At 41.0% G+C, this 27267-nt stretch overlaps 1 protein-coding gene across 9 annotated transcripts in view; it reads left to right on the top strand.

Annotated features, from left to right (window-relative positions):
- KLHL5 (kelch like family member 5) overlaps positions 1-26896 on the top strand; it is a 77280-nt gene extending 50384 nt beyond the window's left edge. For 7 of the 9 annotated variants that reach the window (XM_061584241.1, XM_061584246.1, XM_061584242.1 and 4 more), the window contains 7 exons: positions 6599-6811; positions 16601-16787; positions 18165-18389; positions 20059-20221; positions 21318-21530; positions 23541-23712; positions 25056-26891. In XM_061584241.1, coding sequence (XP_061440225.1) covers positions 6599-6811; positions 16601-16787; positions 18165-18389; positions 20059-20221; positions 21318-21530; positions 23541-23712; positions 25056-25112 — 1230 coding nt within the window. In that variant the 3' untranslated portion in view covers positions 25113-26891. Of the gene's footprint in view, positions 1-6598; positions 6812-16600; positions 16788-18164; positions 18390-20058; positions 20222-21317; positions 21531-23540; positions 23713-25055 lie in introns of all 9 variants that reach the window. The other 2 variants (XM_061584249.1, XM_061584250.1) reach the window with 2 other exon arrangements.
- Positions 26897-27267: the final 371 nt, after the last annotated feature.

A 27267-nucleotide genomic window follows, 5' to 3' on the forward strand; every position in this document is an offset into this window, starting at 1 on the left:
TGTTCTAAAAGCCAGACTCATAGCTGTTTGGCTTGCCAAATCAGGGGGCCACAGCCACACCAGACCTTTATTTCACTTTAGACAGTTATTTCACTTTAGACAGTGGCCAGAGTAGTTAATAACAGTCAGCCACTCTGATCAAAGCTCTGTGAGGGGAACAGGGTGTCTCCTAGCAACTCTCAGCACCCTTCACTAACTACACTTCCCAGGATTCTTTGGGAGAAGCCATGACTATCTAAAGTGGAATTAAGGTCTGGTGTGGATGTGGCCAGTGACAGCTTTGGTTTAAATTTAGGTGGGAGACTACATGTGCCTGCTGTAGAATAAAAAGGTGGGGGAAATGCTAAAAAAGAATGATATTGTTCACAGGGTTTTCCTTTTGGAAAGGAAAGGGGCTTCCTCTCTGCCCAGTGTCCACCCACCCAATCAACCATATGCTTAGAGGCACATGTTACCAAATTCTTCCAAGCTACACAGGAAGTGGATTGGACTGTGAAAGACCAACCCAAATTGTGTTTGCATTTTGACAAATTTGTAGGGCAGTACAATATCTCAGATAGGAGGTCAGGTCTTCTGCTCCCCTGGTGCATTCACTATAGCTGCCCAATTTCCCTGCTTTTTCAAGTTTGATAGAAATATCTGTTGGCTATAGGTACATTCTTAAACTGCAAGCTTTTTTGCCTGTTAGTGAATATATTTTTATGTCATTCATTCATTAGTGATCACTCGTGGCCAAATAAGGTTGTTTTCAGAGATAAGGTCTTTAACAGTGGGTCTGTAAGTGACTGTGGAGGCCAATTCTGGATCCACACAGCCTCCCACAGTGAGGACATAGGTTTCCAGATGTAGGATGGTCGCAGTGAAGATTTGTTTGACGTGCCTTCCGCTTAGCTCGTTTCTCCCGTTCGCCCTGTATTTGTGCTTCTTCAAAGTCCATAGCACCTTTGATAATAGCTGACCTCCACTTGGGACATTCATGGCCCAAGACTTCCCGTTAATTCGGCCAGATAGGCGGCTTAGAAATAAAATTTTATTATTATTTTATTATTATTATTCCCAGTTCCCAATGTTCATGTTACATTTTTTAAGATTCGCTTTAAGAACATCTTTAAACCTCTTTTGCTGTCCACTGTTATTCCATTTTCTATCCTTAAGTTGGGAGTAAAGTAGCTGCTTTGGAAGACGGTGATCAGGCTTTCGAACAACATGGCCAGTCCAGCGAAGTTAATGTTGAAGGATCATTGTTTCATCACTGGTAGTCTTTGCTAGTGAACAACAGATATGCATATCTCAGCTGTCAACAGATATTTACAAATGAGTTACTGTCCCTGTTTGTCCCCTTTCAAACATAATGAGGTTCTAGGGGTAGCCCTGTTAGTCTTCTGCAGCAAAAAAAATGAGTCTTGTGGCACTTTAAGACAAAGTTAATGAAGTGGCTAATGGCCTGTCACAAAGCCATCTATTGCTGCAATTCCAGCCATGTCTGCTCAGAAATAAGTCCCACTATGAGAGATAAAGGTGGTTTAAAATATATTAAGACTATGTTAGTGGCACCTGGTATTCAGAAGTACATAGAGTTTCCATTTAGCTATTATGGTGAATAGCCATTGGTAGACACTTTCTTTATAAGTGTGTCTAATGCCCTTTGAAGCCATCTAAGCTACTGTCCATCCTTGCATCTTTTGGCAGGCATATCCATTAATTAATTATCCTGTGTAGGTAAGTACTTTCTTTTGTCTGCCCTGACTTATTGCCAATCAGTTTCATTTGGGTAATTCTCTGGTCTAATACCTTGCACTTCATCCTTTGCCTTTATCTGCCCATGTAATGGGAGGTAGGTTTGGACATTTTGACCTGCTGCACACTTTGAGGAGGATCCTGTGCGCTACAGGCACAGTACCAGAGTACAAGTAACTTGTATCAAGACAATAGCATACCCTGTTATGCATACCATGTTTGCATAGGCAGAGAGTGGGGAAAACAGGACTCTTAAGCCTGAGTGTGCCGATGCAGTATTGCAGTAAACTGGATTGTTTCCTTTCTGTCTGTGTGAGATCTGCCTAGAACAATGTTAAAACCAAACAGTTAAAATTGTGACTACCTTTGATTTCACTTCAAGAATTTCTTCAGGCAAAGTATCCTTTTTGTTTTTCCCAGTTGTTCCTGCTGATTATTTGTCTTCCTACTTCTTGCATGTTTTTGATGCACCATTTCCCCCTGTTAAGAAGCTCTTGAGACATATTATACCAGTTCCCTTAAAGCTATGGCCATTGAAATAGCTACATTAAAGCTATTGACACTGAAATAAACAGTGACACAATTATAGCCTTTAATAGTTTGTCAGGAATGGAATTTAAATTAGATGGATTTTAAGAAGCTGCTTTCCAGAGTAATTAGATGTGCTAGATGAATCCTTTCACTAGCTGTTTTTTAAATGTTGCTTAGTTCCAACAGAGACATGAAATTCGATTTTAGTAATAATGGTTTGAAATGAATGTTGCCATGGAAGCGGAATGGAAACATGTAGTTCAATTGAATCTTCATTTAGAATAAATCCCATACTAATTTCATTTGCTTAGCATTTCCCTGCTTTGAACTAGTTTTAACGCTAAAACCAGCAACCACTTGATATGTGTTTTTAAAAGTATTGTAATACGAGTTCAGTGTACCTATACCAATGCTAAACTCTACCTTATTAAAAACAATTAATTATGCATTGTGCTTGAAATGGTGTAAATTCCAGAAAAAGCATAGCAGTGGAGCATTTGTGCATGTTTGTTTGTTTTATTTATTTAAAATATTTATACTCAGCCTTCCCTCAATATAGTTTTAAAAAGATGGCTTAATTGGTAAAATACAACACAATAAAAACAGGAATATATACAAGGAACAAACAACAATGAAAGCCAACAGTAAAATGACTTAAAGCAACTGCAGCAAGAAGCAACATAAAATAGCCAGTTAAAAACCAGAATGATGGCATATTATTATGGTACACAAGTGATGAAAATCCAGCCTCTAAATCAGGGGTGATGAACAGATGTTGAATTCCAGAACATCTGGAGGACCATGGGTTCCCTATCCCTGATCTAAAAGTCAAAAGGCCCTCTTAAATAGGAAGGTCTTAATGCTGTAACAGAAGGCCACACGGAGGGACAAGATGAGCATCCCTAGGTAGGAAGTTCCAAAGTCTGCATGCAGCAACAGGGAACATCTCCCTTCCAACCAAGCATGAGCTTGAAACTGACACGAAGTCCTCTAGATTATCTTCATCAGCCAGCAGACTAACAGGGAAGAAGGCAGTCTGGACTGAAAATTATGTAGGGTAGGGATTCCCAAACTGTGCTTCATTCAGGCAGTCTACGATATGACATGTCTGTGGATTTGTAGTTGGAGACGGGAGATGCCACATCCATCTCATTAAAAATTCACATTTATTGCATTTGTATTTCTTATATTATACTTCATTGTATTGCAGATTGAATTGTATATAGGAAATAAAAGAAGCAACAAAATGTAATTAAAAATCATACAGCATCTCCAACAGGCAGAAAAACCATTAAGGCTACAATCCAATACGCATTTATGTAGGAGCAAGTCTCAGTGAATCCACTTCTACTTCTGAGTAGACATGTATTGGATTACAGCCTAAATGGTCCACCAAGACATTCAGTGATTTTCAAGCAGTCTGTGTAGAGAAAAAGTTTGGGAACCACTAATGTAGGCCTTTAAAAGTGATAACCAGCAATTTGAATTGGTCACAAAAAAAAATAATGAGCCAGTGCCATCATTTCAGCAATGGGTGACCTGCTCCAATACCAACTCTAGTCAACAATCTGGCTGCTGCATTTTGGACAAGTTGAAGCTTTTGAATGCTTTTCAGAGACAGCCCAATGCAGAATGCATTGCAGTAATCTAGTTGTGATGTACAGTAATGAAGGCATGTGTCACCATTGCTTCCTCCATAAATGGGCATAGCTGACACATCTCCCTAAGATGGGAAAAGGCACTTCTAGTTAAAGCTGGACCCAGAAGAATCCACAAACTATGTACCTGTGTTTTCAGAAGAAATACTACCCTGGAATGTGATGGAAAGGGAGGAGAGAGAGATGGGTGTCATCCACATATTAATGATGCAAATGCCCAATCTCCATATGACCCTCCAGCAATTTCACATAGATGGTAAACAGCATGGGGGAACAGAAAAGAACCTGGTGGAACCCCACAGGTCAGCAATCAAAGGGATGAGCAGGTGTCCCACAACACCACTTTCTGTTGTATTGCGATACTGTTTTGCTTCTTCTGAAGGCTTTTAAAATATGAACGGAATGTACATAATAGTCTGCATCTGTGTCAGAATTGTTTAATATGTTTTTAATAACGTTTTAATCCTTTTTTAAAGTTTTTTTTTAAAAAATGTTTTTAATGCTGTTTTGTTTTAATGTATTTTAAGATTTGTTTTTATGATGTTTTAAAGTGTTTTAGTTAGTTTAGTTTAGTTTAGTTTAGTTTAGTTTAATTTCATTTATAAACCGCCCATAACCAACGGCTCCCTGGGTGGTGTACAGCATAAGATAATACAATAAATCAACAAAAATTACGAAATATAAAAATACAGATACATAATAACAATAATATAATATTAAGATCACTAAACCATTAAAACATTAAAATACTTTAACATGAATTAAAATGCCTGGGAGAATAGAAAGGTTTTAGCCTGGCGCCGAAAGGATAACAACGTAGGCGCCAGGCATACCTCCTCGGGGAGACTATTCCACAATTCGGGGGCCACCACCGAAAAGGCCCTGGATCTTGTCACTACCCTCCGAGCTTCTCGATGAGTCGGTACTCGGAGGAGGCCCTTAGATGTCGAACGAAGTGCACGGGTAGGTTCGTAGCAGCAGAGGCATTCCATCAGGTATTGCGGACCCGCACCGTGTAAGGCTTTATAGGTCAATACCAGCACCTTGAATCTAGCCCGGAAACAAATCGGCAACCAGTGCAAACGGGCCAGAACAGGTGTAATATGTGAGGACCGATTGGTCCTTGTCAACAGTCTTTGTTTAGTGCTTGGTTTGCCACCCTGGGCTCCTGCTGGGAGGAAGGGCGGGATACAAATTAAATAAATAAATATTTCAATTTTGACCTATGTTTATAGTCTGATTGCCCCTGATCCATATCCAGCGTTATCTAAGTAACTGTTTACATAGGATGTACACATTTGCAGCTACGTTTCATTTTGGCAAGAACATAAAATTTTGTAAAAAGTACCTGCTCTTTTTCTAAGGCCTTTACATGAAACTGAGTTGTTCACTTAGGAGAGCCTGGCTGGGAGTCCAGAGTCTGTGAGTTCAGATTCCCGCTCGTGTCTCCTGGGTGTAAGGGCCAGCTAAAGATCACCCCCACAGTGAGTGGCTCAGGGGTTACATGCTCTGCCACCTGTGCAGCTGTGGGCAAGCTGCATAGTCCCAAGGAGCCCAGTTGCCCCCAGCTGGCAGTTGCGGACAAGGAAGGGAGCTTATTGCTATAGGGCGGTCTAGAAATGTAATAAAATAAATAAATAATAAAATTAATAAGGGGCTGGCTTGTGCAGCTCTGGCAAGCTGAGCAGGCCCTAGGCAACTGGGGAGGACTAGCCTCAGAGGGAGGCAATGGTAAACCCCCTCTGAATACCGCTTACCATGAAAGCCCTATTCATAGGGTCGGCATAAGTCGGGATCGACTTGAAGGCAGCCCATTTCCATTTTTTAGTGTTTCTTGAAGGGTTGGCATGATTTCATTTCATGTACTAAAGCGTAAATGAGCCAGACAGATTTCAATTGTGTCACTTCAGTTTACAAGCTACTGCTGTATTAAAATAATGTAACATACCCCAATTTTTATACTCTTTATGCTGAAATGTTTGTTTTTAAGGAATAAGATTTGTATCTTTATTGTTTATTGTATTTATATATTTTATTTGTGTACCAAGGCAGTTTACCATTTTAAACACGAACAAATGGTACAAAATATAAAAGGACAAACTTCTCTCAGGCTGGCTGATGGTCTCTTCAGGAGCTGACAGAGTGAGATTGCAGGCGTGGGCTTTCCTGCTTCCACCTTCCCTCGGGGCACACAGACGTTAAGTATCCCCAAGGAGGTGGAGAAGGGACTTCCCCAAGTTCTCTTAAGCCATTGATGGTCACTTCAAGAGCTGCTAATACGTGCTCACTGGCCTGGGCTTCTCCTCTTCTGCCTTTCTTTGAGGCACACAGATCTTTCTGCTTGCAAAGCCAAGCTGGTGATGATGCAGGCTTTCCAGCCCAGAACTGTTCCTGTCTCCCACATCAGTATTGCATTGCCATCCTCGCAAAAGACCCATACAGAAGCTTCCCTCACTGCCATGCCATGCCTACCCCCCTCACTCCAAAGCCACGGTGACAGCAATTTCTTGCCACAAGGGACTGAGCATGAGGAGAGGTGCAAACTTTTTGTTGAACTGGAATGCGAGGCTGCATAGGAAGCAATTCTTAGTTTTCAACACTTATCAAGTATAACTGCAGATATGATCTTTTTCTCTGTTAATATTGAGGTGTTTTGTTGATTAAACTTTCAGGATCATTTCATGGAGGTAATTAGAAACCAAGAATTTTTATTGTTACCAGCCACTGAAATCGCAAAGCTTTTAGCAAGTGATGATATGAATATTCCTAATGAAGAGACCATCCTCAATGCATTGCTCACATGGGTGAGACATGATGTGGAACAAAGAAAGAAGGATCTCAGTAACCTCCTGGCATACATCAGGCTGCCTTTACTTGCCCCACAGGTAAATGGCTGCAATTTGTATAGCTGTTCTTTCATCTTTCACCAGTTGGTATCAGTAAATTAAGGTGATATTGCTTGATTGCCTCTACCAAAAGAATTTCCCATTTGGAAATCTCTTTGTTCATCCAAGGAAATCAGTATATTATTAATATAGAGTAGTGTTCTACTCATGCATCCCATCAAAACAAGGATTAGTGCTAGCACAATGGAACTTCCCCTCTCCTCCTCTGTGTACACTGCATCCTCCCCAGATCTGCTGCAGAGGATTGGGAGTATTACCCCTAGAACAGATGTAGAAGGTGTGTGCAGGGGGCGGGGATCCCATTCCTTAGCAAAAATCCTTCTGCTGATGGGTCCCTGATTTAGCGCTATATCGGATGCAATCCATAGTGCACCATTAATGCACTTGCATAATGTACATTGTTGACAAAGTGAGAGTTGTTGCCCTGAGGGACCTACAGCTGGATTTGTTCTCTTACAAAGAAATTTGTATTGAGAACATTGAGTCAATGTAGAATATGAGAGATGCACATCAAACAAATATTCTGATTAACTTTGTATATGGGTTGTGCACAGGAAAAGGAATTAATTGCACCCATAGTTATTCTAGAGCTTCTCAGCACAAATCAAATATCTTTACCTTGACCTTCAGAACCAATTCCTAGGGCAGCTTACAGTAGAAAACCTAAACAAACAATTAAAGCTAATAAAGTAACCATTAAAAAAATCTTACGACTCTTCAAGAGTCATTGGCTGGACGAGGCCTCGGCTCCCATACTTGAGGCCATGTGTCCAGCTGGGTTCCGATATGCACAGCAGCCGAGGATTGGTAGGCGGGGAGGGGGGGTGGCAGTGATCTATCGGGAGTCCTTGATTTTTGCCAGACCTCCCCTCCATGAGACCAAGTTTGTCGATTGTATGTACTGGAGGTTGGGCCCAAAGGGCAGTTTAGGGATTCTGCTTGTGTACCGCCCACCCCGCTGCACAGCAGACTCCCTGGCCGAGGTGCTCGAGGTGGTCTCGGCTGTGCGATTGTTCTCCCCCAATTTATTAGTTTTGGGGGATTTCAACGTGCATGCTGAGACCACTCTCATGGGAGCCCCTCGGGATTTCATTGAAACCATGACTTCTTGGGAACTGCACCTTAGTAATATAGGGCCCACCCATGTAGCCGGTCATGCTCTTGACCTTGTGTTTGTCTCGGGAGGGGAGGGTAGTGCTCTGAAAATGGGGGCTGTTTCTTCTAACCCCATGTCATGGTCAGACCACTATCTGGTAAATATAGGCCTCTCAATGCCACTCACCCTCCTCAGGGGTCAAGGACCTATTAAGATGGTCCGCCCCAGACGCCTGATGGAATCTAAGGGATTCCTGAATGCGCTGGGAGATGTGGAGCTGTCGGAAGGTCACTCGGTTGAAACCCTGGTGGTGGATTGGAATAGGGAGATTACCAGGGCGGTAGACCAAGTGGCTCCGAAACGTGCTCTCCCCCTGAATAGAACTCAGACAGCACCTTGGTACACACCTCGGTTGCGAGGTCTGAGACAGGAGGTGAGACGACTAGAGCGCCGGTGGCGGAAGTCTCGCACTGAAGATGATTGGACACTGGTTAGAGTAGCAATAGCGGCCTACCATGTGGCAACAAAGGCAGCAAAGAGGGATTTCTTTGCTGCCTCTATTGCGTCGGCAGAATGTTGCCCCAGGAGGTTGTTCCAAGTGGTCCGAAGCCTGGTCGGTCCAGTTGCGCAGGAACCCATGGAACATTCTAAAGCCTCCTGTGACATATTTGCTAAGCACTTTGCCGATAAAATCGAGCGTCTGAAGTGCACGATTCCGCACGCCGTGGGTACAAGTAGTGGGCCAGAATCGGCCAGTTGCATTCCGGTCCGATGGGAGTGGTTTCAGCCTCTTCTCGCTGAGGAAGTGAACAAGGTGTTCTCTACTGTGAAGCCAACCACTTGTCTGCTCGATCCTTGCCCCTCGTGGCTCATTGTGAGCTGCAAGGAGAAACTGGGCGAAGGGATCAAGGCGGTGGTAAATGCATCCTTGGAAGAGGGTGCAATGCCATCAGCCCTCAAGGAGGCAGTGATAAGGCCCATCTTGAAAAAGCCCTCCTTGGATCCCCAAGAGTTGAAGAACTTTCGCCCAGTTTCTAATTTACCATTCTTAGGCAAGGTGATAGAGCGAGTGGTGGCTAAACAACTACAGACGCACTTGGATGAAGCGGATTATTTAGATCCATTCCAATTGGGCTTCAGGACTGGGCATGGAACTGAAACAGCCTTGGTCGCCCTGGTAGATGATATGAGGAGGGCGTTGGATAGGGGAGAATATACCTTCCTCGTCCTCCTGGATCTCTCAGCGGCTTTTGATACCGTCGACCACAGTATCTTGTTAAACCACCTAGAGGGATTAGGGATGGGGGGCACTGTTTTACGGTGGTTCCATTCCTATCTCTCAGGCAGGTACCAACGGGTAGCATTGGGGGATGTGGTTTCAGACCCTTGGCCTCTCACTTGTGGAGTGCCACAGGGTTCTATCCTCTCCCCCATGCTATTTAACATCTATGTGAAGCCGCTGGGAGCCATCATCAGGAGTTTTGGGCTGCAGTGTCACCAATATGCGGATGACACTCAGCTCTATGTCTCATTTAAGTCCTCACCAGAGTTGGCTGTGGAGACCATGTCCAAGAGCCTGGAGTCCGTTAGTGGATGGATGGGCGAGAAAAGGCTGAAGCTAAATCCCGATAAGACCGAGGTGTTACTCGTGGGTGATAAGAGAAGGTTGGGAGACATCGACTTGGTGTTTAACGGGGTGAGATTACCCCTGAAGGATCAGGTCCACAGCCTCGGGGTCATTCTTGACTCCCAGCTGTCCATGGAAGCTCAAGTTTCGGCAGTGAGCCGGGCAGCTTGGTATCAATTACATCTGATACAGAGGCTGCGACCCTACCTTCCTGTACAGCTACTCCCACGAGTGATACATGCCCTGGTCTCCTCTCGCTTAGACTATTGTAATGCGCTCTACGTGGGGTTACCCTTGAAGATGGTCTGGAAACTCCAGCTGGTGCAGAATGCGGCGGCACGCTTGATTACGCATAGCCGTCGCCGGGAACATATCACCCCGGTGTTGATAGATCTTCACTGGCTACCAGTAGTTTACCGGGCCAAATTCAAGGTGTTGGTATTGACCTTTAAAACCCTATACGGTTTCGGCCCGGTTTATCTAAAGGACCGCCTCCAGTATCACCAATTAAGCCGCCTCACAAGATCAGCCACGCAGGATCTCCTCTCGGTCCCACCGGCCAAAACAGCTCGGCTGGTGCATATTGGCTGGTGTGGTGTAGTGGCTCCCACCCTCTGGAATTCTCTCCCCTACGATCTTCGACATGCCTCCTCCCTGATGAGTTTTCGCCGAGCTTTAAAGACCTGGCTCTTCAGGCAGGCCTACAGGAACTTCGAGCTAGATTAGTTTGTAATGTATTAACTGATGTTTTTGATGTTAGTTTTAATTGATGAATGTGGTTGTATTTTATTGTATTGTGTATTGTATTTTATTGTATTGTGTATTGTATTTTGTTGTTGCTGTAAGTTGCCTAGAGTGTCCGTTAATTTGGACAGATAGGCGACTAACAAATAAAATTTTATTATTATTATTATTATTATTATTATTATTATTGGTGACTGCCATGGATGGCCGTCTGTCTGGGACTTCATAAGCCTCTTATTTTTTGCTGCATGCTTGAGGCTGCAGAAACAGAGAATTATCAAATGCCTGGTTGGCCACAGTACATGGCTGACATGATTAGTCATAGGTTGTGCAGTCCTGCTCTAGAGATCATTTTGATAAAACATTTTGTGGTTACTCAGAGAAACTTGATCGGTAGCTACAGAGCTTTGGTATTGTGTGCGTTAACGTTTATCAGTAGCCAAATCCAGTGTTTAGTCCTCTGGCTCATGTACACCCTGTAAAACTGCCTATTGAGGTTTAGACTCACAATGTTTTCTTCCCTCTGCAAGGGTGGAGGACCAATTAAGATGGTCCGTCCCCAGAGACTAATGAATCCTGAGGGTTTTCAGAAGGCTCTGGGGAGTTTTCTGGCTGATAAAACTGACGCTCCTGTCGAAACCCTGGTCCACCTGTGGAATACGGAAATGACCCGGGCAGCTGACACGATCGCCCCAATGCGCCCTCTCCTTTGCAGAGCTCAGTTGGCTCCGTGGTTTACCCTGGAGCTAAGAGTGATGAAGCAAGAAAGGAGACGGCTTGAGTGCAAATGGAGACGAACTCCCGCCGGCTGTAACCTTGCCCTTGTGAAGGTCTCTACCAAGCTCTATGTGAAGGCGGTGAGGGCAGCAAAGAAGCAGTACTTTGCTGCCTCTATTCAGTCATCTTCCAACCGCCCAGCGGAGCTTTATAAAGTTGTTCGGGGACTCTTACATTCTGGTCCTCAGAACGCAATAATATCATCAACAGCTCGCTGTAATGAGTTTGCGAGACACTTCCAAGATAAGGTCACGAACATCCGCCGGGACCTTGACTCCAATATTGTAGCAGTTGATCCTAATGAGGTGTCCAGAGCACAGTCTTGTCCTGTTTTATTGGATGAGTTTCAGTTGGTACAGCTCGAGGATGTGGACAGGGTGCTTGGACAGGTGCGGGTGACCACGTCCGCTCTGGATCCTTGCCCCTCGTGGCTAATAAAAGCTAGCAGGAATGGAACAGCCGGATGGGCCAAGGAGGTGATCAATGCCTCTTTACGAGAGGGAGTGGTACCACTCTGTCTAAAACAGGCAGTGGTGAAACCGCTCCTAAAAAAACCCTCCTTGGACCCTGAAAATTTTGACAACTATAGACCGGTAGTGAATGTTCCATTCCTGGGCAAGGTTTTAGAGCGCGTGGTCGCTCGCCAACTCCAGGCTCTCCTGGATGAAACTGATTATCTGGATCCATTTCAATCGGGCTTTCGGCCAGGGTTTGGTACAGAAACAGCCTTGGTCGCCTGTATGATGACCTCTGTCGGGAGAAAGACAGAGGGAGTGTAACTCTGTTGGTTCTCCTGGATCTCTCAGCGGCTTTTGATACCATCGACCATGGTATCCTTCTGGAGCGACTTGCGGATTTGGGAGTTGGAGGCACTGCTTGGCAGTGGCTGTGCTCCTACCTCAAGAATCGTCTCCAGAAGTTGGTGCTTGGGGGGCATTACTCGAGTCCCTGGGTACTCCAATATGGGGTCCCGCAGGGTTCAGTTCTGTCCCCCATGGTTTTCAATATCTATATGAAGCCGCTGGGTGAGGTCATAAGGAGATTTGGAGTGCGTTTCCAGCAATATGCTGATGATACGCAGCTCTACTTCTCCTTTTCATCTTCTTCAGGTGAAGCTGTTGATGTACTATCGCCTGGCCGCGATAATGGACTGGATGAGAGCTAATAAACTGAGACTCAATCCTGACAAGACTGAGATGCTGTTGGTGGGGGAGCTCTCTGCCCAGATGGGTGATGTCCGACCTGCCCTAGATGGGGTTACACTCCCCCTAAAGGAGCAGGTCCGTAGTTTGGGGGTCTTATTAGATCCACTCCTGTCATTGGAGGCCCAGGTAGCCTCGGTGGCACGGAATGCGTTCTACCAGCTTCGGCTGGTAGCCCAACTACGACCCTATCTGGACAGGGAGAACCTTGCCACAGTTATCCATGCTCTGGTAACCTCTAGATTGGACTACTGTAATGCACTCTACGTAGGGTTACCTCTGAAGACGGTTCGGAAACTTCAGCTGGTGCAGAATGCTGCGGCCAGAGTTCTTACTGGGACTAAAAGATATGATCATATAACTCCTGTCCTGGCCCAGCTGCACTGGCTACCAATATGTTTCCGGGCCAGATTCAAAGTGTTGGTTCTTACCTATAAAGCCCTTAACGGCATTGGACCACAATACCTGGTGGAACGCCTCTCCCGCTATGTACCTGCCCGTTCACTGCGCTTGACATCGAAGGCCCTTCTCCGGGTTCCAACGCATATGAAGGCCCGGAGAGTAATAACCAGAGCTAGGGCCTTCTCAGTGATGGCCCCCGAGTTATGGAACGCCCTCCCTGATGAGATACGCCTGGCGCCTTCTTTGTTATCTTTTCGGCGCCAGGTAGAGACCTACCTCTTTGCCCAGGCATTTTAAATTTAAATTTAAATTTAATTTGCTTTTGTCTTAATTTTGTCTATATATTCTTTATAGTGTATTGTTCTCATGTTTACTTGTATTTTACTTGTATTTTAATCTGTTTTTACCTTTTTGTACACCGCCCTGAGAGCTTGTTGCTATAGGGTGGTTTAAAAATGTAATAAAATAAAATAAAAATAAAATAAAACAGGGGCAATTAAATTCTGATCTCCCAATGTGGCTAAATTACAACTCCCATCAGCTAGCATGGCCAGTGATCAGGGATATTTCTTAGTATTCTTTCAATAGGAACATTTTAATATCAGCTGCTTCAGACATAAATAACTCTTTATGGAGTAGCAGCCACGTGAGGTAGCAACTGACCTAGTGAATCCCATGAGTGCAATGGCTCAAAAAGGGGCTGGCATCTTCATAGAATAGTGGACATCTTGTTTTAGTTGATTAGATGATAGAATATGTAAGCAAAGAATTTTGTTATCGAGAGAAACACCTTGTGACATGTGACTGAAAGTGACCAAAATGAAAACTGAGATAGGCAGTATTCTTTTTTTTTTTTTCAATAATTTTTATTCAAATTTTCATAAAACATACAAGACGAAATCATAAAACATTCAAAGACAAAAAACAAAATCAAAAATAGTTAAACAAAAAAAAAAAAATAAAAATAAAAATAAAAAATAAAGAGTAAAATATTGACTTCCCATTTGTCAAAGATCAGATCAGTTATAAGTCTATAATATATAACAATCCTGTCTCTTAAGTCATATTATAAAATCACTTTCCTCCAATAGTTATCTTACTTAATCATCAAATCTCATAAACATTACTTTATTCTTTCCACAAAAAGTCAAAGAGAGGTTTCAATTCTTTAAGAAATATATCTATCAATTTTTTTTTTCCAGATAAGCATATCGATTAATCCATCTCATTACTAATTATGATAATCTTATTGTCATAACCATAGTCAAAATAAACATTTCAATTAATCCATCACATCAGAATCTGTTAGGTTCAGTAATTTCAGTAGCCATTGTTCTATTATCCCTATTAGTTCCATTTTCCATCTTCCATCTTCAGTAGTCTTGTTAAGTCCAGTAATTTCAGTATCCAATCTTCCATTATCAGTATTCCATAATAATCTTGCTGTCAAAGCCATAGTCATATAGTAAGAGTCTGATGGGGATTACCTCTATCCCAAATATTTTCTTGCCATCCATTCTGAATAGGTTGCTGAAATACTGCTGCAAAATCATATCTCTGTTCTTTTTTTCAAAATACACTGGGTCATCTCCTGAAAGTTTTTCCATTGTCACATGGCTGCAGTTAATTCCATAGATTCTCTCTATATTGGGCTCCATCACGTCATTCCAGTCCAGAAGATTATCCATGCCATTGATAACTTTATCTCTAGAATCTTCATTAATTTCTTCAGAGATAACATTGAGTTCCAAACAATAGATTTTATTTCTAAAGTCCATAGACTCCAAATCTTTTTCCTGTTCCACGTTTGTTCCAATCTCCGGGGTCTCCTCTCTCACAGGGACCCCTGTTCCAGTCTCCAGGGTCTCCTCTCTCACAGGGACCCCTGTTCCAGTCTCCAGGGTCTCCTCTCTCACAAGGACCCCTATGTCTTTAATCTCCTGTGTCTCCAAACAATAGATTTTATTTCTAAAGTCCATAGACTCCAAATCTTTTTCCTGTTCCACGTTTGTTCCAATCTCCGGGGTCTCCTCTCTCACAGGGACCCCTTCCAGGGTCACCTCTCTCACAGGGACCCCTATATCTTTAATCTCCTGCGTCATTTTACTCAATTCAATTTTCAACTCCTTACAACCCTGTCGCAGGTTTTGTTTCGTTATCTCAATCTCATCCATTATTTTCTGAAACATAGTTATTTCCAGATTCTCAGCCACTTTCTTAATTGCCATTTTAAAAGAAAAATATAGGAAAACCACTTCTTATTTCAGCAACAATTAGGTTAATACTCCAAACTTGGTGACATCACAGTATAAACAGAGCAGACAGCCTTATCTCTCCATAGTTAAGTAAACAAAATGCAGTTCCCAGGATCGAAACAATTAATGGCAGTCGTCAGAAAACAGATTCGTCAAAATAAAATAGACCAAAAAGAGAGTAGTCTCAGACAATATAATATTCTTCAAAATAAAAATCTGGAATAGAAATCCCTCTTCTGTGTATATCTTTAGAATGCAAATCCAGGACAGCTTTTTGCAACAAAAACAGAGATAAGCTATTAATTAGTGCGTAGCAGAGAGAAGTTATGGCTCCCCAGTGAGATGTCAAAAACCGATCAATCTGGCAAATCTCTTTTAAACAGCAACAATTTAAGTCAAGTAAAAGAAAAATAGAGAAAGAAGGGTGCTTGCCTGTTAGTGCGTTCTCTCTTAGAAGATAAGATGAACGTTCGCTTTATCAGATAGAGCTTGCTGTTGAAAATCCGTCCCACCTTCGTCGGCTGGACCTCGTCCCATAAATTAATGAGATCTGGTCGTCCCAACAAAAATAGGCTTTGAGGTTAATCTCTTCGTTTCTCCCTACCCGGGAGAAGTTTAATCAGTCAAAAAAAAAGAAAAAACTGACTGATATATCTGAATAAGCTTCTTTTGAGGCAGGAGCCCGTCTCAAAAGCAGGCACAGGCTAAGTCACCCTTCCCGGAAGTCGAGATAGGCAGTATTCTGACTTATGGTTATGTACAAGAAATGTTAACTTGTTCTTTGAAATTGAAATAAGATTCACTAAATCATAAATTGTCATAATTTACTGGAATGAGTCATGAAACAATTTGTGGGAGAAGTGTTAAGTTACAGCATGGATGTGTTTAGAGCAAAGCATGCCAAATCACCTTTGACCAAGGTTATTGGTCTTTGTTGAAGACTGACACTGTGCAACTTGATTTCTTTCTGTATCATGCTGTTCTGTTCGTTATAAAGTATGTCATGTAGGAACAGATGGAGGATGTTACTGGTTGGGGCATAGTAACTAGACAACATAGGAAGCTGCCTTACACTGAGTCAAACCCACTGGTCCATCTAGCTCACTATTGACTACACTGACTGGCAGGGGCTGCCCAGGGTTTCAGGCAGGAGTCTCTCCCAGCCCTACCTGGAGATGCCAGGGATTAAACCTGGGGGCTTCTGCATACAAGGCAGATGCTCTACCGCTGAACTATGGTCCTTCCCCTAAATTTTATAGCTTTAAAGATCGGAACAGCAATGAGAGAGACTGAAATGCTGTTACAAAAGATGCAGACAAACAAATCTGGTTTCCCATAACAGAGCAAATAGCAACTTCAGTGGCGGGGAGAGACTTCCATCAGGAAAGCAGCCTTAGTACTGCAGTCCTGATTTGAATGCCCATCTAGGGATAGTATGGCTGAAATTTAAAAGAAACAGAAGTTGTGGTCATGGAACTCTTAATCTTCTCTAGCTAGGCTCCTGCTTTTACATAAATATTTTAGACCATGTATTGATTGTAGGTTAGTTGGTTTTTATATCTGCATTATTACCTGTCATTTCTGCTTTGGCATTTTATGGCCAGAATATTCCTGTTGATTTATTCTTGTTTAGCAGTTCAGCACATCTTATTTATCTTTTTCTAGTTTTTGGCAGATATGGAAAACAATGCACTCTTCAGAGATGACATTGAATGTCAAAAACTCATTATGGAAGCAATGAAATACCATTTGTTGCCAGAGAGACGACCCATGTTACAAAGTCCCCGTACAAAACCTAGAAAATCTACAGTGGGTGTGTTGTTTGCAGCTGGAGGCATGGATGCAACTAAAGGTATTGATTTTAGTTTGACTATACTAAGGGAGAGAACAGAGTAGAGGGGCTAATTTGTGTTTTCATCAGTGCAAAAGTACATTTTTTGCTCCTGGTACAAGAGCTGAAAACTGGTTCTACAAATTTGTAGTATGATTTAGTTTCACCCAGAGAAAAACTGGCTGTGAGGATGCCTGTTGGCTAGCATCTTGATGTCACTACCACACTCTTCTCTTCCCCCAACCCCAAAATAAATAAATAAATAAATATCTGGAGCAGCTTTGCAACTATGTTTAAAACATTTGTAGTGAAGTATGAACATACAAATATACATGTATCACTTTAAAAAAAGCTGTGAGTCCACCTGAAATATGTGTTTTGGGGGGCAAAACTGAAGGGTGAACTAGTGTTCAGCCTGTCGGTGTTTGTCTTGCATGAAAAGTGCACATCTAGGTTTACAATATGAGTACAGAACTGGGATTGCTCTTAAAATCTCAAAATCTTACATCTTTCTTAACCTAATCAAGCATACTTTGAAAAATCACAGCCTATTGGCTGCTGTTATTAGTGTAAATATGCAAACCTTACATTAATCAAGTTTAACAAGATTGCCCATTTTGATTTCTTTTATAAATGCAAGAGAAAAAAAATGATAGGAAACTGTACTATGTAATCTGATTTTTTTCATCTCTGTGCACACAAATATTCAATGAAATAAGACAAAAATCATTCCTAGAAATTAATACTGCTAAAATGTAAAGAAAGATGTATATAATGCTGCATATTCATAGTTACTTGAAAAATATTGTTGAAGCTATCAGATAATATTTAAATCATTATTACTAGTTAAAGCATTTGATGAAACAGTTCTTATAATAGTTGCTTAAGTGACCTTTCATGTTGTGCTGAATATGAACTCTGAATATATAGTTTAACGTGGAGCACATTTTCATTCTAACTTCAGTTAGCGTTTAATACTGCATGAATGAAGAACTGATATTAGACACATTAAGGTGATTGCAAACATAAATTCACAGAAAATGAGACATCTTTTGATGCAAGATAGCTAAGTTCTACAACCTGGTTGGTTTCGTGTCTGCTCCTAAATGGTTTTTAATATTCTATTCAGATTTGGTCAAGTAAAACATTTCACAAATCATTATTTGAAACCTTATTTATGTAATTGCCATTGAAATAGATTCTGACACACCTCAAGTATGCACTTTGAACTAAATGAGAACTAATGTATCTTTTATATATGTTTGTGAATATTTTAAAAAAAGATGTAGCCAGATTGCTTATCACTTTCTGAACCACCCAAACCTATTTTGTTTGCATGAAACACTGATCGCAAATATTTGATTTTTAAAATTAATATTATTTTGTACTACTGCTAAGGAGCAACAAGCATTGAAAAGTATGATCTCCGTACAAATATGTGGACTCCTGTAGCAAATATGAATGGAAGAAGATTACAGTTTGGAGTAGCAGTATTAGATGATAAGTTGTATGTTGTTGGTGGCAGAGATGGTCTGAAAACTCTGAATACTGTGGAGTGTTACAACCCAAAAACAAAAACTTGGAGTGTGATGCCACCTATGTCCACTCACCGGCATGGACTTGGTATGTATCATTTTTTCATATCTAGCTTTTTAAAAGCAAGATCTGTTCTATGATCATATCATATAAGGTAGCTTCTTCAAAGTGCCACTTGTGTTTCCTTGGTACACTCAGTATCAATAGTAGACAATTTGTAAGAGACAAAAATCAGTAACAAACGTCTGGTTTTTATCACAATATCCAGTGTTATCCTTTCTCTTGCAAATGCATAGCAAAACTCCTTGTGTAATGTGGAAATCTTCAGGTACTCTAGCCAGAGAAGGGCTGCTTGGAAATATTAGAAAAATTAAATGGCAGAGTGGAATCCCTCAATATCAGAAAAAATAATTTGTACTCACGAGGGCCACTCTGCACAAGTCAACTTGGCTATTTTGAAATAGAAAAGCAGCATGTACCCAGTGCATGACAAATGCACATGTGCCTGTTGTGTCATGTTTTCTTCAAGTGAAGTTCCATCCATGTAGGAAATGCTGCAAGGAAACTTAATTTTTTTGAAGGCTCTAATGAGCCCCCCCCCCAGTTTCCAACTATTAAGATTTTACTGCAGTTAAAACTGGAGAATATTAAATTATATAAAAAATGGATAAAACAGTTCCACAACAGCCAGGATTAAAATAGGCTAAAAGCATGGTGAATAAAAATGTCTTGACCACCCATCCAAAGACATCCAAGAAGGGGGCCAGTCTAATATTTCTTGGGAAGGACTTGTTCCAGTTGTTCCACCATTACCAAAAAAGCTCTGTCTTGCATCCCCACCAACTTACTTGTCTCTTGATGGTGGGATGCACAGCAGGGCCTATGAAGATTACTATTGTTGATGGACAGTTTCCTGTAGAAGAGGCAGTCTTTCAAGTATCCTGGTCCCAAGCCACTTAGGGCTTCATAGGTGGGAATCTAGCACCATAAATATGAAACAGATTGACCTTATTTTCATTGATACTCAGCTTCCACTTAGGAAGTAAAGATATAGTCACCATATTGCTGGAAGGTATATGCAGTTCTCCGAGACACATTTTATGTGGCTTGGTAACTTTTGTTAATATATTGGGATTTGACTTTTCATTTCAAGAGAGAGTCTTCAGACTTTCTATTGATAGAAAGACTGAAAACATTACGGTAAGTCAATACCTAATGGCTCTGAAACCAGTTGATAATCCTCCCCCCCCCCGTACTTCCTTACTTAAGTTTGAGTGAGAGAGTTTTCAAATTCTTAAACAGCAATTGTAGAACAGGGGTATTACAGAAATAATGCACTGTGTCTAATTGTCAACGCTCAGTGTTTTCCTTGTTACTGTACATCAGTGGCTTTCAAACTGTTTGGGGAAACCTTGGGAAAATTGTCAAGGATTTTTAAATGACGAGATCAATGAAGGTGGACAGCCTTTCCTGAAAGACAGTTTACCCATCACCATAAATGTTTCTCTGAAAATACGTTGTAATGTAATGGAAAGTGGTCAGGCAAGATGTTCAGTGTATTCTAGGATGCCTTTCAATAATTCGGTTAGTGCTCCATGTGAGTTGGTTTTCTGTCTCAGAATATTCTGTAGGATTCCATATCAGAAAAATAGATGAGAAAAGGATTTCTTGAAGATAGAAAGGTTGAACTCACTGCTGTACATGATACAGAATTGGACCATTTCACATTCAAAAACAGTGTCTTCTCTCCGTTAAGGGGTGGCAGTACTGGAAGGTCCCATGTATGCTGTAGGAGGACATGATGGCTGGAGCTATCTGAATACTGTTGAAAGATGGGATCCACAGGCACGTCAATGGAACTTTGTAGCTAGTATGTCCACTCCAAGGAGCACTGTGGGTGTAGCGGTATTAAACGGAAAGTAAGTTGAACTACATAGAGAAGTAAGGACAAACATTCCATACTCTTTTACTCAAATTCATATATTTAATTGTATGCATAAAGGAAACTTAGTAACACTGGAATGATGTCATCTAAAAGGTCAGGGTTTTGAATAATGCTATGTATGTATATTTTTAGTCCTACCCATTGTCCATTAATTTTATTCAATAGGTATCAGGAAATCTCCAATGCTTATTTTACAAATAATTGCTCTTGGATCTGAAGTGGTCTGAGGACTTCACACAGGATTTCTCTTGTCCTAGAAACAATTCAAGTAAATTTGACTTAGTCAAGTCTACTGATGTAGTTTTAATAGCAAATTGATAATGGTATCTAAAATCTTGAAAACTAAATAATAGAAAAATGAGCAGCTGCTTTCAGTAACATGCAGGTTGAAGAAGAAAAGAAACTGACAATTTAATTCATTTTAGGGAAGGGGAGACAAGCACAAGTCTGTTCTTGTTTTTTTCTCTGAAAAATGTTATCCCTTCTTTGAAGTATCAGAATAGCTATCACCATGAGAAACCCTCTTACTGTGGTTTTTATATTGTACTTTCTCTTAAATTCTATGCTTTATTTCTTTGATTTTTTTTACTATTTTGAATCTTTGTTCAGAAATAGAAAATAACCATTCCAGTAATGGGGTGGGGGGCAGGAAGAGAAGAAAAATGTAACTTGTACACAAATCTTTCAAAATCATTGTATAAATGAGCCCATGGATGTAGTTAAAATTTAATTATTACTCTCAAGCTTAAGTGTAACAGCAAAGGACAAACTGCACCACCTGCTGAGGTGGAAATGAATTGAGCCAAAGCTGTTATTTAAAAGTGTTACTTTGTTACCAAGAAATTATAGGTAGCCACTAATATAAGCAGACAGGATCCCAAGGGAGTTCCCTTTGAAGAAAAAGAGCATCAGATTCTCTTGCCCCTGAGGAAGATTTAAAGTGTTACACTTAATGCTATTTTTATTCTGCAAGAATAAGCCATCTGATGCAGTACTTGCTTGAGTTTTTCTTCTCTCTTCTCTTTTGTTTTGTTTAGAAAAATTGCTAACATGTTTTTGTATGCTTACAGGCTATATGCAGTTGGTGGTCGAGATGGAAGTTCTTGTCTCAAATCTGTGGAATGCTTTGATCCTCATACTAACAAATGGACACTCTGTGCTCAAATGTCAAAACGAAGAGGTGGTGTTGGAGTAACCACATGGAATGGGTTCCTCTATGCCATTGGAGGCCATGATGCACCGGCTTCTAACTTGACATCTAGGCTGTCTGACTGTGTGGAAAGGTATTAACCCAGTAATGTGTTGATATGCATATACTTAACTTCACTTGTACAGTGAAGAGCCTTAACATGAAAGTACAATGCAATAGCTTTTCTTCTGATTCTAGTAAAACTAAAGGTTTGGCACAATCTAGCCAAGGATAAGCATTTTGAAGCCCTATTGATTATGGTGAGAAAGTTTAAACACACAATTATATCCTTCCCACTTAAATTAATGAGGTATGAAGGAGCTTAGCTTTGGCTAGATCATGTCGTCAAGGCAATCAAAATATACCTATATTGAATCATTGAGTAAAAAGCCCTATCTAGCAAGATCTTTGGAGCTAAAGTTAGAAGCAGCATACTGTCTTTGAGATTAATTATTCTCCACTAGACAGAAACTGCAAAATCATAAGCAATTTGCTCAGATTTTTTGGCAAGTCTTAGGATTTTGCCTATTTTTATTTGTAACAAAACCACACCATCTTAAAGCTCTTGTAGCTATTGCTGACATTCTGTACATTACATCATCCCATGTTCCTTTTTTTTGTAGCATCCTAAAATGTGTGTGCATTTAATACATTGAGCATATAGTGCATGAGGATATAGAAAAGGAGAGAAAGCATAGAAGGTACACCTTAAATAAAGGCAATTGATTTGGCATGTTTCTATAATGGTAGCGCTTTTTATAGAGCAGTAGCAAGAGCTGCTGCATAAAGAAAATTGGCATGGGCCAGGATTTGTGTTTCACCACAGCTAGAGATCTAATGTATGGCTTAGGGTGCAATAAAACTCTTATTTCCGCTGGGCTGGGGGGACTTGGATGCAGTGGACCCCTGCCTGAGCTGGCAGGCTCCCGGCTCTGCCAGCAGAAGCCCCCTACCGTGGCTGAGCCATGGCACCACCGGGACCCTGTCAGCTCAGCCTGGTGGTCCGCCAGGGACAGCCAGCCCAATGGATGGATAGCCAGTGGTAGCTCCTAAAATGGGTCATGGCGGGGGAGGAGCCATGGGGGAGACTTACACAAGATCCTCCTCGCATTTGGAGTCCTCCCCCAGGTTCCAATCTGGCCAAAATCTCCACCAGGCAAAAGGCTGGTGGAGTAAAAATAAAATTGTGATTGGTGTTGACAGGGAGAGCTTACTCCCTGGAAGGCCAATCTATGGGAGCCAGCTTCTTCTTTCCTGCTCATGCACACAGCTCCTGATGGAGCCAGTGTTTAGCTGGGCCAGTGGCTCCTGAGCAGAAAGTGGATCCCACAGACCTTCCTGCCAGCTCCGCCAGCTGCCTGTCATTTGGATTGCACTGCCCGCCACAGGGACAGTAGTAGTAATCCACCAATTTATGTTACTTGGGTTAGTATGTCAGAGAAGAAAAGTGTTGCTAAGTTATCTAACCAAAACAGAAGTACAAATGGGATGGTGGATATTTAATTTTAAAAATAAAGGAGCAAATAAAAATGAAATGGGAGACGTGGGGAGCTCTAACAAATTTAATTTCCTACAGCAATCTGCAGTAAAATCTGTCATAGTTCTTTTTTCTTTTAGCCCAGCTCAGATGTACATCCCTGGCTTGCTAAACCATAGTTTGGTAAACTAGGTAGGAGCATCAGAACTGTTCCCTTGCCCCTCCGTTCCCCTTCTTGGCACTTGCATCCTGTGGTTTAAGATCCTGGTTAGTAAACTGGCATTAAACCACAGCTCCCCATTTTGGACATAATGGAAAACTGTAGATTAAATGGATCGGGAGAAGTGTGTTGAGGGGGGCCAGGGTGAGCATGCAGGCTGAACACTTGTTTCCAGTCTTGATAAATTATGGTTTAGCAAGGCAGGAATACTCATCCAAACAGGGATACGTTTGTGTAAGAGGGTACCAAGAATTACTATAGAAAGTAACAGATCTAAGTGAGATGTTTGGAAACACTATACAAGGTATGGAGTGACAAGCAAAATTTGAACAGAATATAGGATGTTCTCTTGGTGGAACTGAAAGCAACTAGAATGAAACCTTATTTTTTTAAAACATAACATTCAGGTATGATCCCAAAACAGACATGTGGACTGCCGTGGCTTCAATGAGCATTAGCAGAGATGCAGTGGGAGTCTGTCTTCTTGGAGATAGATTGTATGCTGTTGGAGGATACGATGGACAGACCTACCTTAACACAGTGGAGTCTTATGACCCTCAGACAAATGAATGGACACAGGTATTGGTTAAGATTTGGAGGGTTCATAGGTCAATGATAGGGTATAAGGTTTGCATGCAGGGGTTGGGGGCTTGAATTCCTGGCATCTTCTGTTCAACCACTCTGGTAGCAGATCTGCCAAAGCCCTCTGTGACCTTGGGAGGGCCACAACCAATCAGAATAAGCAAGATGGACCCATGGGCTGAGTTAGTGGAAGGCAACATCAAATGTTCAAATTCTGCTGCTTTCTATGAGTCAGCCTATTTTGGAAGTATGTCCATGTATTAAATCACAGGTGATTTTATATGAATTAGCAAAACCATGTGAAAATTATGGTGTGGGGTAGGACCTGTTTCCCACCCCCAATTACAGATGAATTGAGCAGCCTGTAAAATTTCTTCTTTTCCTGATGCAGTCAAGTTTTTGTCCCTTCCTAAATGCTTTTCTCCCACTGAAACCATGTTGGGAGAAAAGGGAAATTCAATTATTTAAAATGAGAAGTGCTGGAACTCAAGTCTACCAGAAAACTGCCACTCAGTCTCAAATATTCAGAACCTGGATGTGGCATAAATATGAGGTGAAAGCACTTTTTCAATGGCTACCACTGGAAAACTCAACTGAAACTTAAATCAGAAGTTGCTCCTTTTGTTCCAGGTATGTAAGTTTTGGGTCACACCAATCTGACTGGTATTACAAGTATAATCTATCAGCAGAAAGGTCTAATGCAGAGGTGGGGAACCTCAGACCCAGGGGCCAAATGCAGCCCTCCAGGCTTTCCTCTGGCTGTCAGGGCTCTTCCCCAGGCTGTATTTCCTCCTCAGCCATGCACCGTCTTCCTAGAACATACCTCTCACCAGCCCTACTTTGCACTCTCAAGTGTTTTTTCCCGGCTGAAATGTGTCCTTGAACTCTATGCCTTTTGCTTGACTGCATGAAGGATAGAGAGGGGTGTGTGAATGTTTATAGAAACTAGCCTACTACAAAAGTAATATTTACTTGTGTTACTCTGCCCACTTTTGCCTCTGGCCCATGACTGGAATGTGGCCCCTGGAATGCTGTCCAGAAGGGAATGCACCCCTGGCCTAAATGTATGCAAAAGTTGGGTAGAAAGTCTTTGTATCCCTGCTAACAGGAGACACATGCAAGTGTATTAATAGAATGCTTCATAATTTCTAGAATTGAGCCTTGACACTAGATAAAAAGTTCTGGGGATCAGCTCAGGTCATCTTTGAGCCAAACGGAGCTCGGATTGAAGTACAGCAGGGAGCAGGTGATTCCTTCTCTTGCTAACACAAGCATGGTACTCTGGCTCCAGTTTTTTTACTTTGTCATTGACCTTTTACTTCTTTTTCTTACCTTTACAGGTTGCACCATTGTGCCTTGGGAGAGCTGGGGCATGTGTTGTGACTGTAAAACTCTAATTACGAAGCTATCCTTCTCTTCTAAAGACTCTGGGGGTTTTGCCCCCAAATTACTAAATTATAATCAAATAAGGTACTGTGTATCTTCACAGGGCAAAGAGTTTGGTCTTAATCTATTAGCTAAAGTGTTTTTAATTAAAAATGGACCAACATTATGCACTTTTTAAAAATGAGTAATGCAACTTGTGTACATTTATTTGTAATGGAATACTCTGCAGCTAGTTGGCATGTTATGTTAGAAATTCAGCAACTGAAAAATATTAGGCACTTACCAACTTTGGTTCTTGCTCTAGAAGGCCCTGAGAGAACTCTTTGTTATAAGCCTGGGCACAGTACCATTGATTTTTCATTTCCATATATGTTTTTGGCAGGTTCAGGATGCAGGTATTGACATTACTTTTGTTCCAAATATTTTGTCTTGACTGTTTGAATATTATTATTACTATTTTTACATGGTACAAAGACAAACCAAATGCAGACAAAATCAAAGTATCCAGTGTGCCTCTTCACTGGGAAATGCTATACATTTGATGCCTGAACTCTTCTCATCACAGCTGAAGTTTTGCAGCCTTTGTTTTTTAACCAAAGCCTCACTTTAATCATTGTCTTAGTATGCTACGGAAAGGTTCTATGGGATACTTTCTTCAAGAGATTTGCAGAATCCAGTACATTTACTGGATTTTCTAATATTTTATGTAGCTTTCTGTATCCTATAAATATTTATACATAACTTTCATCTTCCCTTAGTGGACCTGTTCCTGAAAGCAGCTTCAGGAAAAAAGAAGGGGAGGGTGTGCTCTAACTCAACATTAAAAGTGACTTTCATTTGTGGTTTTTGAAGCATTCCATGATCTGAAATTCTATGTAGCTAACCTTAATTTACTTTGGAAAAGGAGTATGCACAAAACCTAATACATTTTTATAAGGTGAAAACTCCTGCTGCCATTTTTAGTACCTGTTACTTTAAGAAAAAGTGGGCATTATCCTGTAACTGGTGCATCCTTTTGGGATGTTCAGCTACTTTCCAAAAAAGACTTAACAGTCTTTCCAAGGATCAGACTTGCGTTGCTAAATTATTTAATGCTGTAATGGATTTTCTTTAGAATTTGCCTTATGTTGACCTGTTACACTATTCATAATTACTTGGGTGTTCCAAGTGCTCTATGAGACTTTTATATCTTCTTTTGTGCCTTTTCTTATGTTTTTAAATACGTTATGTAGCATGTTATTGTCATTCATCATGAAAAAATCTGAATATGTAAACTCAAGGATTTTTTTCTGAAGTAAATGGAAGGTGTCTGACACAAAGTCTTTGCACACTTGTATTTTTTAATACAATTCTGAACTTTCAAGCTCACAATTTATTTTTAGTTTAAAAGGAAAACAGCATTCTTTAGTCTATAAGTCCTGTTTGTTATTACTTTACACGGGATTTTATGATGCCTTATTCAAAGTACAATGCAAAAAAAAAAGTTAATTCAAACAGTCCTTGTAGATGTTCTTTAAAGAATCACTTTGATCTCTTTCCTGTAAATCCTATCCTTCTATTGTTAGGATTTAATAAGCACGGCTTGTGTTCTACATGCATAGATACATAAAACATTGACTGCAGTGCAAATCCTCCCTGGCCCACTCTAAGGCTAGCTGAAATGTCTAAAGGAAGATCTCCTAAACTCCTGCATTTGTTCACTTGCATTGAATGACTTGCTGTCTACTTGAGTGCTAGCCATTATTATAGGGGGAAGTCATGCTGTATATTATGATAATTTGATCTAAGAATATTTTACAAAAATAACTTAACTGTTATGAGAACTGAATAAAACAGTAATACAGAAAGCAATAAACAGAATCTCTGCCCCTTCTTACAGCTGACAAAAATAATTACAGAAGTTATTTATTTATTTATTCGACTTATTAGTCGCTTATCTGGCTGAATTGTCAGCCACTCTAAGCGACGTACAAAGCAGAACATGTAAACATCAAAACATTAAGAGACTAACAATAAAAACTAACAATAACATAAAAGCAACAATTTACAGTTAGTTGTAAATTCTCTGAATGCATTAAGTGGTATATAAAAATGCTAATATACTGGTCTGTTCCACTATTTAAAAGAAAGGTATAGGTGTGTAACAAGTCACTATATAGATTAAGG

The sequence above is a fragment of the Rhineura floridana genome, chromosome 9 (assembly GCF_030035675.1).
Source record: "Rhineura floridana isolate rRhiFlo1 chromosome 9, rRhiFlo1.hap2, whole genome shotgun sequence".
Classification (NCBI taxonomy): domain Eukaryota; kingdom Metazoa; phylum Chordata; class Lepidosauria; order Squamata; family Rhineuridae; genus Rhineura; species Rhineura floridana.